Genomic DNA, 14,838 nt, shown 5'->3' on the forward strand with positions numbered 1-14,838 from the left:
AGCAAGCTTTAAAGTCTCTTTTAGGCCCTGTCTAATTCCAAAGTATCCATGTTAGACTTTTTTTGGCTATATTTCAGCCAGCTAGTGGTTATTGACACCCTTGTAATAATGTTGTTGTTATCATTATAGCTTTTTAAGCATCTAGATGGTATAGTAATCATCATCATCATAGTAGGAGCTATGTTCCAGGCACTGGGGATTCAGAAAGAGGCAAAAGATAGTCCTTGTCCTCAAGGAGCTTACAGTCTAATTGGAGAGACAACATGCAAACAAATACATGCAAAGCAAACTGTATGCAGAATAGATAGGAAATAACTAACAGAGGGAAGGCACTGCTATTAAGAGGAGTTGAGGAAGGCTTCCTGTAGGACATGGAAGCCAGGAATGGAGGAGGGGGAGCATTCCCAGGAGTGAGGGAGAGCCAGAGAGAATGGCCAGAGCCAAGAGATGGAGTGTCTTGTTTGTGAGACAGCCAGGAGGTCACTAGTATTGGAGTGAAGTGCGTGTGTCATGGAGTAAGGTTTAGGAAGGCTGGAAAGGTTTATGTTATTGTTGTTCAATTATATCTGACTCTTCATGGCTCTGTTGACCCCATTTGGGGTTTTCTTTGCAAACATACTGGTGAAGTTTGCCATCTCCTTCTCCAGCTCATTTTACAGATGAGGAAACTGAGGCAAACAGAGGTTAAGTGTGCCCAGGGTCACATAGCCAGTAAGTATCTGAAGCCAGATTTGAGTTTAGGAAGATGAGCCTTCTTGACTTCCAGCCTACCACTTATATTCACTCACTGCTCCAGTTAGGAGTAGTGGGTGGGGTGGAAATGTAGAAGGTGGCTAGGTTATAAAGGGCTTTGAATGCTAAACAGAGGACTTTGTATTTGCTCCTGGAGACAATAGGAAGTTGCTGAAATTTATTGAGTAGGAGGTCAGACCTGACTTGGTCAGACATGCATTTCAGGAAAATCTCTTTAGTGCCTGAATGGCGGATGGATTGGAAGGAGGAGGGCCAGCCCACTGGCAGGCTAATGCAGTAGAACAGGCATGAGGTTATGAGGGCCTGTGTCAGTGTCAGAAGAGAGCAGGGGGCATATTAGAGAGATTTTACAAAGGTGAAAGCCACACGTCTTGGCAATTAGAAAAGGTGGGGAGTGGGGTGGAGAAATAGTGAGGAAACAGTGTGCTAGACTTGGAGTCATAAAGAATTGAATTCAAAGCCTGTCTCAGACATTTACTTAGCTATGTGACTTTGGACAAATCACTTAACCTCTGACTGCCTCAGTTCCTCCAGATGTAAAATAGCATCTACCTCCCAGGGTTGTTATAAGGATCAAATGAATGTGAAGCATTTTGGAAACATGAAAGCACTATAGAAAGTGTAGCTATTATTATTAATTAGTTATCATTATTACTAATGATAACTTGAGAAACAATATGATATAGTAGACAAAGGGCCAGTCAAGGAGTCAGGAATACTTGGGTTCTGCCTCTGACACATACTGTCTGTGACTAAGCAGATCAGTTTACCTCAGTGCCCCAGCCAACTCTCTAGGACTGTAAGTTGCTGATGAGTTAGGAATTTTTGGTTTGTTTTGATATGGTTTGGTTTGGTTTAGTTTTGGTTAGGAATGTTTCCTTTGGTAAAGGTAGTTTCCATACAAGGAGTTTACCATACAGATGAAATCACAGGCTGCCATCCCGCATCCAGCAACAATAACAACAAACCCCCACAAACCTGACATTTAAATAATGCTTCACAGTTTACAAAATACTTTCTTTACAACAACCTTATAAAAATAGCTTCCTTCCCTGTTTGCCTCCCCTGTCCCCATATGCTTCTGTTGATATCCTACCCATCTCTTCTTTCCATATGAAGTCTTTCTGATTCTTTCCAAAGGAAGTAATCTTTCCCTCTTTTGAACTCTCATAACTAGTTGTTGGTACTTCTCTTTCCTATTTTATATTAGATTTACTTGAATCCGTGTTGCTTGTCCTTGAAGAGGTAGCCTTATTTATATTTTTGTCTCTCCCTGGGGCCATGCCTAGTGCCTTGAATATGGTAGATACTTAATAGATATTTGCTGAAAGAAAAATCTTATTTGTTCACAATCATTTTCTTGTATTCAGTTTTCACAGCAAGCATTGACTAAATACTCATCATATACGAGGTCACTGGGTTAGGTCTTATGAACTCAAAGACAAAAACGAAAGCAGGCCTGTCCTGAAGAAGCTTAGGTTTTATTGGGAGAAGAATTGTAGAAATATTCCTATTCTGGAAAAAAAAAACCAGCTTTAAGGGAGAGATATGTACCTGAGGTGTATGTAGGTAGCTTTTGCTGTTGAGTCATTTCAGTCATGTCTGACTCTTCATGACCCTATTTGGAGTTTTCTTGGCAAAGACATTGGAATGGTTTGTCATTTCCTTCTCCAGCTCATTTCACAGATGAGGAAACTGAGGCAAACACAGTTAAGTGACCTGCCTAGGGTTACACAGCTAGTGTATTTGTCTAGTTTAAGTGTTGGAGGTTGAACTCAGGTCTTCCTGACTCGAGGCCCAGCACTCTATCCATTGCACCACCTAGATGTTGGTAGCTAGGAATATAGCAAGTATCTGCCAGGAGCAACTTTAAAATTCTTATAAATACAATTTTTTTTCATCCAAGCTAAGTGATGGCAATCCTATAATTTCTATTTCTGTTACTATGAAATGCCTGTGATGTAGGCACTTAAATGTACTCTGATGGGTCAGAGTTCCGAATGAGGTCTATTTTCGAGAAAAGAGTCTCAAAGATATATTGTGGAGAGGAACTGGTTAAGCAATAGTACAAAAACAAGTAACATGTGAATCATCAATGTTGCATTTCCATATCAAAAAAAAAAAGAATAAAACACGATCCATGCAATAAACAAGAGGATAGATTTGTAGGAACCAGGAAATGATTCTCCCACTCTGCTCAGTGCTGGTCACACTCTTTTTCTGGCTCTGCCCACACGTGCAAAATGCAAATGTCTCTCTGTGCATGCAAAGAACTGAAAAAAAATTTCCGATAATGTCGACCAAAAATAACTTTGATGCAAAACATTCAGATAGGTTGGATTTCTATATAAGCCCAGAACTGGTTGAAAAGCAAAACATCCAGTGAAACAGATTACTTGGTCTCATCTGTTGATAACAAGCAATGTTTTACTGAGTTCAATTTTTAAAAATCCTGATTTTATTCAGGCCAGTGGTTTGTGCAAACAACCATGGTTAGGATAAAATTTCTTTTTCTTTTTGTCTTGAAATACTCACAAATAGCCTAAACTTTCTGACTTATTTTGTACTTACAGACTTTGCTTTTGGTCTTTACAACATAAGAGGTAAACAATTATTAATAAGCATAGGAATAGGTACTAGATGTCTGATTTCATGGCTACAGGGAAGTTCTGGGTGAGGAAACTCCCTTAATCCATGCAGGTCAGCACCTTCTCAGCAACTTTGAGTCTTAGCGAGTTTCCTAGAGTGTGGAAAAGTTACTTGTTCAGCATCACATGGCCAATAATGGATCATAGGTGGGACTTGAATCCAGGTCTTCTCAGTTTGACACCAGCTTTGTTGCCATCTTTTTTAAAGGGTTAGAAAGTAAAAGCTAATTAAGCAATCACTATTAGACATATATCTCAAGAAGGTCAAAGATATAAATTTACTTTACGTATTTGTGGATATGTATACTTTTATATGCATGTTTATATGTGTGTTTATGTGTATAAAGTATACACATGTATTCATAACAGCATTTTTTTGTGGTAGCCACAACTAGAATTATAAATGATGGTGGTAATGATGACTGAGGGAAAGGAAGCATAAGTATTATATGTATATATATAGTATGTGAAAGGGCTCAGGTGCAGCCCTTTTGACTGATTCCAAATTTTACGAAACACATCCTTTTATTTTTGTTCTATGAAGTTTGGATTCATTGTGTGGCTTTGAGGCAGAAGTGCCCCCACTCCTGGGCTAGAGTAATGCAAAAATATCAGAAGTTCTTCCACAAGGCAGTCCTCATTGATTGGTAGGCAGGACATCAAAGTCTTTCTTGACCCTCACAACTACACTCCCCTACTTTATTTTTCTTCTCATTGCTATACCAACTGGTCCCCATGCATATTGGGAATAATGAATATTGATTAAAAAGAATAGGAATAAAGTATTAAAGCCAACTTAAGGGGTCATAGTAAAGGAAACATTAAATACATTATAAGGAGTAGTGATGGTGCACAAGTTACATTTAACTGACTTGAAAATGTAAAAATACATTTATAGAAGGAATTGCTTTCCTATCTGCTTTTTTCAGTGTTCTGTTGGATTATTTGAAATGTTCATATTTTATCCATCTGGCTATTTATCCAAAGAAATAGGTAATTCTGAGATATGGTCTCATCCCAATTGAAACCCCACCTGAATTTATGCTCCTGTGTGACTTAAAGCTTTGAGGGATGATTCAGAGTCACTCTGAGTAACATGTAGTCTCCCTTGGCCACAGAATATTTGATTTCTTTGTCTTCTAAATGAAGAACGAGTAGGGTAAAACATAGAGTAGGAGATGTTTTGGTTTATAACAAGGAGTCGAGAAAATGACACACTTAAGAAAATGGCCAGTTAGATCTAAGCTAAATTCCTTTCTCTCCATTGTGAGGTTTACATGTATGAAACTGTATTATGTTGTCCTTAGGGCACAGGAGATCTTGACTGTCACTTTAAAATTCAGAAGAACTTGGAGAATGGATCCATAAGTCTGGAATCAGTGAAAAGCAAAGGCCTGTTCATTGGACTTCTGCCGGATGGTCAGACGAGGCCAGTTCTTTATACTAAAGACGCAAGTGTTTTCTTCTATCCACGGGTTATCCAAAGTATGTTGATGTTAAAAGAAAATTTAAACCTTTTAGTATTTACAACAAATTATGTTATGAAATACCAAAGAATTTAATTATATTTAGGATAGAATAAGTCTATTCTGCTGAGTTTTTTTTTCTTTTTGCAGCAAATCCACATTCAAGTCAATATAGTATATATTCCTAGCATGTTGTGTTTGGAATTATAGGGAATAAAATGCATAATGCACATTCCTTACCCTTAAGAAGAATATACTTTGGTCGGGGAGATGATGATAATAACTGCCAACATTTATATAGCACTTACAGGGTCAGGCACTGTGATAAGCACTTTACAATTATTATCTCATTTGAGTCTTACAGCTCCCCTGGGAGGTAGGTGCTATTATCATGCCCATCTTATAGTTGAGGAAGCTGAGGTTTAGTGACTTGCCCAGTCATATGGTTAGTAAGTGCCTGAGGTTTAGTGACTTACCCAGATTTGAACTCTAGACTTCTTGACTCTAGGCTTAGCACTCTCTCCACCACACCACTTCATTGCCCCAAACACACAGATAACTAAAGGGCAAGGTGGGGTGTCTACTATGATACCAGATATTGAGATATGATCAAAAAGTGAAGGGAAAGAACAAGAGATTACGTTTACTGGGCAGATGTGAAAGAAGAGGAAATGACATTTTATATGGGCCTTGAGTGATGGTTATAATTGGGGCTTGTAATTGAAGGAACTCCTGGGTTTTAACTAGCCACCAGGGATAATGACCTTTTAAAAATCAATCAGTGAACATTCATTAAGCACCTACTATGTGTCAGGCAGGGGAGGCTATCAAGCTTGTGCAGGAGGCCACTCTCAGATCTTCTTTGGATTGTAATTGACCTCTGTCTTGTTACCTGACCTTCATCTGCCTACCTTTGTCTCTCGCCTGTTTCTTTCTTTAAACTAATGCCCTCTTTCCCTACTGTTCTCTGGGCATGCTTCAGGTGATCGACCTAATATGAAGAAAGACTTCCTTAAGTTCTCTCACGTGGCACCTGGATGGGCTTTCCATTGCTTGTTTCACCATCTCCCTCAGCGAATCTGGCCCATCATTTTTTTCCCAGTCACAAATTTTTGTGATTCACACTCCCTAAATAATTCCTTTTTTGGCATCTTGCCCATTCCATTCCTCTTATTTTCCCCTCAAACCTCCACATGCCTCTCCATTTCTCTTTGAGTGATCTTCAACTTTAATTCTTTGAAGAATGTAGTATTCTATGACTTGAAGTTGACAATGCATTGTCCTCTACTCTTCTGTTCTTCACGACATCTGCTGCCTCAGCTCCTACACATGCTGCCAAACAATGCTAGACAAAGTCCTGAAACTATGATGATTAGGTCCACTATAGATATATGTTACGCAGTCTCAGCGGGGCCCTCACTGCAGTGAGCCTTTCATACCTCCCTACTTGTCTCACTTTCCCACTCAACACAGTGGCTTTATTTTTTTTTACTTATTTATGTTCATATTTTATAGAATTAATTAAGTCATATACAAGGAACTTTAAACAAAAACAGTCTGATACGTCAGAAAATTCTAGAATGTGGTGACACGAAATATTGGAAAGAAAAAAGAAAACCATTTTGAAAATAGAACCTTGTTTTTTTTGTTGGTTGTTTTGTTTTGTTTTTCTTTCTCATGGTTCCTCCCATTCATTCTAATTCTTCTTGTACAACATGACTAATGTGAAAATATGTTTAATAGGAGTGTATATGTAAAGCCTATATCAGATTGCATGCCATTTTGGGGAGGGGGGAGGAGAGGAAAGGGGAGAAAATTAAAAGCTTGTGTAAGTGAATGTTGAAAACTAAAAATAAATAAATGAACTTAAAAAAAAGAAAATATGACCTTGGTCAGTTAAGCAGCAGATATAAAGAATACAATTAAGGACAGGACTCTTTTGTGTGTGTGTATGTGTGTGTGTGTGTATTTGTGTGTGTGTGTGTTTATTTACGGTACCCAGTGCCCTTTACTTAGGAGACACTTATATTGAATTAAATCATTTCTATATCTTTGAAAGTCAGTGACGAACACAGTGACTTTTCTAAGCCTTTTCATTCTTCCTCAAACCTCTCTAACCACTCCCCCCTTCTCCACTTCAGCCTCTCAATTAAGAACCTTTCCTCATATTTCAGAGAAAATTATATCCATTCACTGAGGGTTTGGAGAGCTTCCTCTTCTCTCCTATTGCTCTCACAGGTGCTCCTTGTCACCCAGATGCCTGCTGCTACTATTTCCTCCTTCACTCCTCTCTCATAGGAGGAAGTGGCCTTTCTCCTTGCCAAGGCAAACCCCTCTGCACATACAAGATCCCATTCCCTTTTGTCGTCTCCCACATATTTCCTCCTCTATCATCCCCACTCTCTTGTTTACCTTCAATCTCTCCTTGTCAACAGCTTTTTCCCCACTGCCTTCAAATGTGCCTTTGTCTCTGAGTCCTCCAAAAAATCCTCATTTGATCTCTCTGTCCCTGTTAACTCTTATCCTATATCTCTCATTCCTTTTGCGGCTAAGCTCCTTGAGAAGGCTTCCTACAATAGATGCTTCTACTTCTCTTCTTACCCTTTTGTTAACTCTCTACAGTCTGGCTTCCTACTTCATCATTCAGCTGAAACTACTCTTTCCAAAGTTACCAATGATCCCTTAATTACCAAATCTAATGGCTTTTTCTTAGTCCTCATCTTTCTTGACCTCTCTGAAGGTTTTAACACTGTTGATCATCCTCTCTGATATTCTCTTCCCTTTGGGTTTTTGGGATACCACTTTCTCCTGGTTCTCCTCTTTTCAATTTGATCACTTCTCAGTCTCCTTTCCTGTACCCTCTTCTAGGTCATTCCCATTAATCTTGGGTGTCTCACAGGGCTCTATCTAGGCTTCTTTCTTCCATTCTCTCCTCCTGTTTACTTTGCTTCACTTCTCCCTCTATACTAGTTTGTGCCTACTTACTGTAGAATAGCATTGGTAGAAGAAGGAAGTAGAGGAGGAAGATATAAGATATTTTGTACCAAGTTCAAGGAAAAGAAGATGTGTCTGAATGGCCTGAAACATGAATTTTTCTTTGATTTTTTTTGATTTCTCTGTTTTAGCTTCATGATTAAAATATATAATGTATCACCAAATGTACATTGTGGTCAGATTTTCTGGCATGTACCAATTATTTGCTGGTATGCATCCTGAGAAAAAAAGCACTGAGTATTGACAAAAATCACATTAATTTTTTTCCCAACAATTCACCATTGGCATACACTGATCTCACAAATAAACTAAAATTCCTAAATCTTGTACATAGGGCTCACTGTTCAACCCCATCTCCCCTATTCTATAATTTGTAGTTGATTTTTTGAACCAAAGTATAAGACTTTACACTTATCCTTATGACATTTTATATTTTTAGATTAGGTCTTGAGCTCTCCAAATATTTTTGGATCTCAATTCTTTTATCTAACAGATTATACCTTTCCTCATGGGGAGAATTTTTCATGATGCAGAGGGAGACTTCCCTAATCCAGATCAGGTGCCACTAGAATGGATATTATTGTTTAACAAGGTTCTAAGTCTGGATTTAGTTAGGCAGTTTCAAGTATCGTTTATTGAAGATACAAAGTGGGGGAGAAGCCCTGAGGCAGGAAGCAAAATTTGGATAAGTTTTAGGATTATTGGCCTCTGTCTTGTGAACAGGGGAAGTAGGTGGCACGCTGGCTGGAAAACTGGGCTTGGAATCAGGAAGACTTATCTTGAAATCTGGCCTGAGACCCTAGTTGTGTGACCCTGGGCAAGTCACTTAATCCTGTTTGACTCAGTTTCCACATCTATAAAATGAACTGGAGAAGGAAATCACAAACCACTCCAGTACTTTGCCAAGGAAATCCCAAATGGAATTACAAAGAGTCAGACACAACAGTTTTCCACTATGGGCAAAGGTTTTACCTGCTGGAGAAATGGCCATCTCAAAGTGGTGGCAGATAACTATTACCTCTCCTTTCCAAACTTATCTCATATATATATATATATATATATATATATATATATATATATATATATATATATTTCCCCTTCATACCCTATTCAGCCAAACTGGGCTTGCCATTTTTCAAACATGGCACTTCTATCCCACACCCTTGCCTTGGCATTGGCTATGCCTGATGCCTTGAACTTCCTTTGTCCTCACCTCTACCTCTTAGAATCCTGGTTTTCTTCAAAGCTCAACTTAAGTTCTGCTTTTTACATCAGGTCTTTCTGGATGCTCTAGCTGCTAGTGCCTTCCTAAAAAAAAGATACATGTGATCTATTTCTGTGTCTTTGAATCTGAACATTTTATCTCCCTCAGTGGAATAGAATATATACTCCTCGAGAGCCGGCATTGTTTCCTTTTTTCCTTTGTATCTCCTATGCCTGGCTCAGTGCCTAGAATATAGTCGATGTTTAATAAATCCTTATTGATTGGTCAAATTATTGATAAGAATGTGGTCTAGAACATGGCTAACAACAGCCTTCTGGATACTCTTGTCTAGTTAGATACTGATCTACAAATCAGTACTCTGTGTACAATTCTTAGAACTGTTACAAATTTACCCAACTATGCCATCATCTAGACCATAATTTTTTTCATTCTTTCTATAACAATATAAGAGATTTTGTCAAAACTCTTGGTGACTTCCAGATATATCATTTCATTTTTATCAGGGAATTTCCCCTTCCCACTCTATTACGTTTTAAACCCCTCTTGATAAGGCCCAAAAGTCTTAGGGCAAACATAGTCTTTCCATTCTTCAATCTCTCAGAGAAAGACTCTGTTCCCAGACAAAGCATTTCATTTTGGTATCATATCATAGTCTAGAAAACCATGTCCTAGTTTTCAATACCATCTATTAGCTGTTTACTTCAATCAATTAACAAGCATTTATTAAGGACCCACTCTGTGTTATAGACTGGGCTAGGTCCTGAGTACTTACGTACAAAGAATGTTTCTGTTTAGTCATTTTCAGTCATGTCCAACTCTTCATGACCCCACTGAGGTTTTCTTGGAAAGATGTTGGAGTGGTTTGCTATTCCTTCTCCAGGTCATTTTACAGATGAGGAAACTGAGGAAAACAAGGTTAAGTGACTTGCCCAGAGCCACACAGCTATTAAGTGTCTGAGGCTGAATTTTAAGTCAGTTCTTCTTGACGCTAGGCCCAGCACTCTATCCTCTGTGCCACAATCCCTACTTGGAAGGAGTCCATCATTCTGGTATCTTAAGCCAGAAAACCAAATCTTGTTGTTCAACAGGATCGATATAGCTAGCTATTTACTTCAATCGATTAATCAACAAAGGATGAAGATCAACTCAATCCCTATTTTCAAGGATCTTACTTCCCAAGATCACCTTCTTCCTCTTCCAAAGTCCCAACCTTGAATCAGATGAATAGATGAAATTACTACTTGTTTCCCTAATTCCTTTAGTTTCTGAGCCTGAACTTCATTCTTTCTAGAGATATTTCCCAGGCATGGCTGGACTGTGTAAAATAGCACGGAGACTATAAGTACCTCAAGCACAGAGACTACTTTGTTTTGTCCTTGTATTCCCTAGCAAAGTGCCCAGCACTTGAACAGTTGTTTCTGTTTTAGCCAGAAACCCTGATGGTCTTCCCCTCCCAGATCCATTTTTTAAAAATTTTTAATTTTCTTTAAGAGGCCATTCTTTGCTTCACTTCTTATTAAGCCTTAATCACTGAATAGGCTTTGCCTCAGTCAAACTGAGACTTGTTAAGGACCTTATTATTATAATTTATTATATTATATAATATATTATTATATTGTATCGTATACATTATATAACATTGTATATGAAATAATATATGATGTGTAATATATTACAGACATAATATTATAATTCACCTGTAAAGGACTTTAGCTTGAAAAAGCCAAGGATCCCCACCACATCTTGAGACATCTCCAGCTGTCCTGTTCTATATCTGGCCACTGGACCCAGATGGCTCTGGAGGAGAAAGTGACGCTGGTGACTTTGCGCAGCCCTCCCTCACTTAAAGCCAATTCACTTTCACGTCACAGCATCACCTTCCTAATGTCACGGTCCTCTAGGAGAATGAAGGACAAACAGCAGCAGCAGCAGCAGCATCACATAATAGGCACTTAGTAAATACAGAACTTATTGAATTGAGTGTGCTTTAAATGTAGATCGGGAGGTAGAGAAAATCCGAGTCCTACATTTTTAGGAGGGTCATTAACCTGGCTGTTCATAGTATTATAAGATCCTTGATTTAGAGTTGGATGAGATACCATAGGGTATCTAGTCCAAATTTTTAATTTAATAGATGAAGAAGCTGAAGATTACAGAGATTAAGTGATTTGCCCAAGGATTACCCAGTAAGTGACAGAAGCAGGCTTTGAACCCAAGTGTTTCATCACGTAAACAGGTCTTTTAATTCGACTGTGCTGAAGTTTCAAGAAATGTTGGCAGGGGGTGGGATATCAGGAAAGATTCCCAATTTAAATTTTTGGTTTTTATATGTAAATGAATCAATTAACAAATGAGAAAATATTTATTTAGAACTTGCTTTGTGGAGGTAGCCACAGGACTTAATGGATAGAGTGCTGGCCTTGGAGTTAGGACCCCCTGAGTTCAAATCCAGTCTCAGATATTCACTACCTGTGTGACCCAGAGCAAGTAACTTAATCTCTGTTTGACTTAATTCACTGGAGAAGGAAATGGCAAACCACTCCAGCATCTTTGCCAAGAAAACCCTTTATGGAGTCACAAAGAATTGGACATGACAACAACTGAACAACATGTGCCAGACACTGTACTAAGTACTGGGGATAGAAGTATAAGCTTTATAGACTCTTTAGTTTGTGGAGCAATGGGTGGATAGATTTTCTTTTCATTATTTAAGGGATATTTTAAATATCCATTTGGAGGAATTGGGAGACAGTCACCATATATATGTAAAAGAAATTTAAGTTTTATATTTCAAAACAAATTTCTTCTGTAGACATCAAAAGATTGTTTTTTTACATATATTTCCCCTTGCCCTTTCAGGAATTCATTAAATAACAGAATATTTGGAAATGAAGGACATAAATATATTTTAAGTCAATATCCTGCCTTGGCAAGCAAAGAAATGTATACAATTCATTTCATCTCCTGCCTCTGGCCAAATAACGTAGTTTTGAGACATAGATACCATGGAGAAGGTTATAGTGAGGGGGAATTATAATCGATGCATACACATTTCATGCTCCCTCATCTTGGTTATATAACCTGGACTGTCCTTTCTATCTCATTTAACAAGTACACTTAAAAATTATTACTAAATTGTTTTGAGAAGAGAATTAGAGTCTCCTTAATGACTAACATCTTTAAAGCTGTATTTCCATCAGAACTGTGATTAACAATTCTATTCTGATTAATCTGAATAGTAGGAATTTATGATGTAGTCAGGTGATTTAATTTCCATGGAAATAAGAAAAAAATTGTTGCTTTGTTTTCACAAACATGGATCTGCTATAAGACAGATTGAACTTGTCACCAACTCAAATGCATCTTCCAATTTTAGAGCTGAAGGTTTGGAGTGTGGGTGAGCCTTTTAGCACTGAGATAGATGAGTCCAGCTTTCTAGCAAATGTTCTCCTCAGTTAATCCTTGTCATCTGGTTTCCTGGGAATAGGAATAGAAGGTGGAGGAAAAAAAACCCAACACCCCAAGCCTGAACTCATTCAGGAAGCTACAAGGGGGTGGGAAGAAACCAGAATGACTATTCCTGCTGTTGCCATCCAGATGAGAAAGGAACTTGATGTCTTAAAGTATTCACCTGATGTATGAACAAGTTGAATCTCTTGTAGTTCTGAGCTATGTGCTACTAGTTGGTTTCCTGAGGCTCAAGTGATCTTTTTTCCATGAGAGTCTCAAAGCCTATATTGAGAGTATTCTTGTTGTTCATCTCTAGTGACAAAAGTCCTCGTACCCTGGAATGGAATCTGCACAGATTAATAGAGTTATTGGTAGATACAAGAGAAAGATATCCTTTTGAGGTTCATATTTTGCAAGCCTGGATGGAATTGAGAGACTATTTGATGACTGACATCACGGAATTACAGAATTTGAGAGTTGAAGGTGGGCCACAGTGACCACATAGAGCAGGAGTTCTTAACCTTTTTTGTGCCATAGGCCCCTTTGGAAATCTGGTGAAGTCTATGGACTTCTCAGAATAATGTTTTTAAATACATAAAATAAAATGTATGGAATTACAAAGGAAACTAGTTATGTTGATATTTAGTTATCAAAATGTTAAAGAAAAAACCGCAAATATACTGATCACAGGTTAAGAACTAACCTAAGGGGCAGTTAGGTGGCTCAGTGGATAGAGCGCTGGCTCTGGAATCAGGAGGACCTGAATCCAGCCTCAGACACTTGACAGTTAGTAGCTGTGTGATGACCCTGGGCAAGCCACTTAACCCTAGTTGCCTCACCAAAAAAAAAAACCCAAAATAACCTTAGCCTAGTTAACCTGTTAACTAACCTACATTCACTAAATATAACATACCCAGCAAGTGTTTGTTCAGCTTCTACTCAAAGACCCTGAAGAAGTTGTGGTCAAGGCTAATACTATTGCCTTTTTTTAATCATTTTGGCAAATTGCTTAGCTTCTTTGTATCTCAGTTTCACTTTGGATCAGTGTGTTTAAACTGCTATATGTGTAGAAGGCATAATACGACTGTTTTTATTCAGTTTTAGTTGATGGGATCATAGATATAGTGTTGTAAAGGATCTTAGAAGTCATCTAGTCCAAACTCTCTCTCATTTTTACATATGAGCATTATGAGACCTAGGACTTTTCCCCTGATTATACATGTGATAAGTGTCAGAGCCAGGATTCAAACCAAGGTTCTCTGACCTCAATCCTTTCCAGTACATCACAATTTTTTAAGACCATTTTTTCCCCCTGGGAAAACTGGCTTACTTATTGAGATCTCTTTTAAGTCTTGTCAGATATCTGGATATAATAATTAGATATTTACCTAGGAAAAGGGCATGGAGATTTCTGTCTTCATCAACTTATATACCAAGATTAGGAAAAGTCCAGATGGACTATCTGGATTTTTTATAGGTCTAGTTTTACATATTCCATTTACAATGAATGCATTTATATTGTGTTAGGCTGTGAAGAGAGAACACTTGGCCAGTATAGTAAATGCTTTTAGCACCTACAGGATATCAGGTATTCTATTTAGGACTTTTATATGAATGATTGCATTTAAGTATTTCTGTATCTCACAAAATGTTAAAAAGAAGATTCTTTTCTTTTCCTGTAATTCAAGGAATCCTTTCATACAGAGCACAAAGCTCTGATGACCATAAACATGAGTAGGCAGAGACAATTAACATCTGTGCTTTGGCTCCTATTTTAAATTTGTATTAAAATAAAAAGATTTTTTTCAGGCTGTGGGCTTATGGGTATGTGCAAATTTGTGTTTTGGTGAATAATTTTCCCTCTCCTACTTCTCTGTATACCATTAGTTTACTAATCAGTTCCAATAGAACATTTTCATCCATAAATCATTTGTTATTAATTATGTGTATTATTTACATCAGTGTATCAATGATCTCATTGGTTCGGGTACTCTCTCCATTGATGTACATTCCAACCTATCCTTTCATTTTGTATGATTCAAATCACATTGTTCTATAAGTCCTCCAGAGGGATTTTACCCAATGCAGTGGAAGCCATTTTCTGACCCTTTCTAAATTTTGTAGATACCAATTCAACATGTGGGATTTCCATTTGTTTTTTAAATCTTGCTACTCTTGAACAGTCTGTTGCCTAATCTGGTCATACATGTCCTCGGTGATGTGTTTTCATCATCTTATTTGTAACCATCGACAGTAATAAGCCGCAGCCTGCATATACCCACTTATATACCTTTCCATTTCC

The 14,838-nt window shown here is 37.9% G+C and overlaps 1 protein-coding gene across 1 annotated transcript in view; it reads left to right on the forward strand.

The window, feature by feature from the left end:
- Nucleotides 1–14,838, forward strand: part of RP1 (RP1 axonemal microtubule associated) — a 629,473-nt gene that overhangs the window by 96,360 nt on the left and 518,275 nt on the right. Inside the window, 1 exon segment of the mRNA XM_036741155.1 lies at nucleotides 4,709–4,886. Coding sequence (XP_036597050.1) covers nucleotides 4,709–4,886 — 178 coding nt within the window.

This window comes from Trichosurus vulpecula, chromosome 1, assembly GCF_011100635.1.
Source record: "Trichosurus vulpecula isolate mTriVul1 chromosome 1, mTriVul1.pri, whole genome shotgun sequence".
Lineage (NCBI taxonomy): Eukaryota > Metazoa > Chordata > Mammalia > Diprotodontia > Phalangeridae > Trichosurus > Trichosurus vulpecula.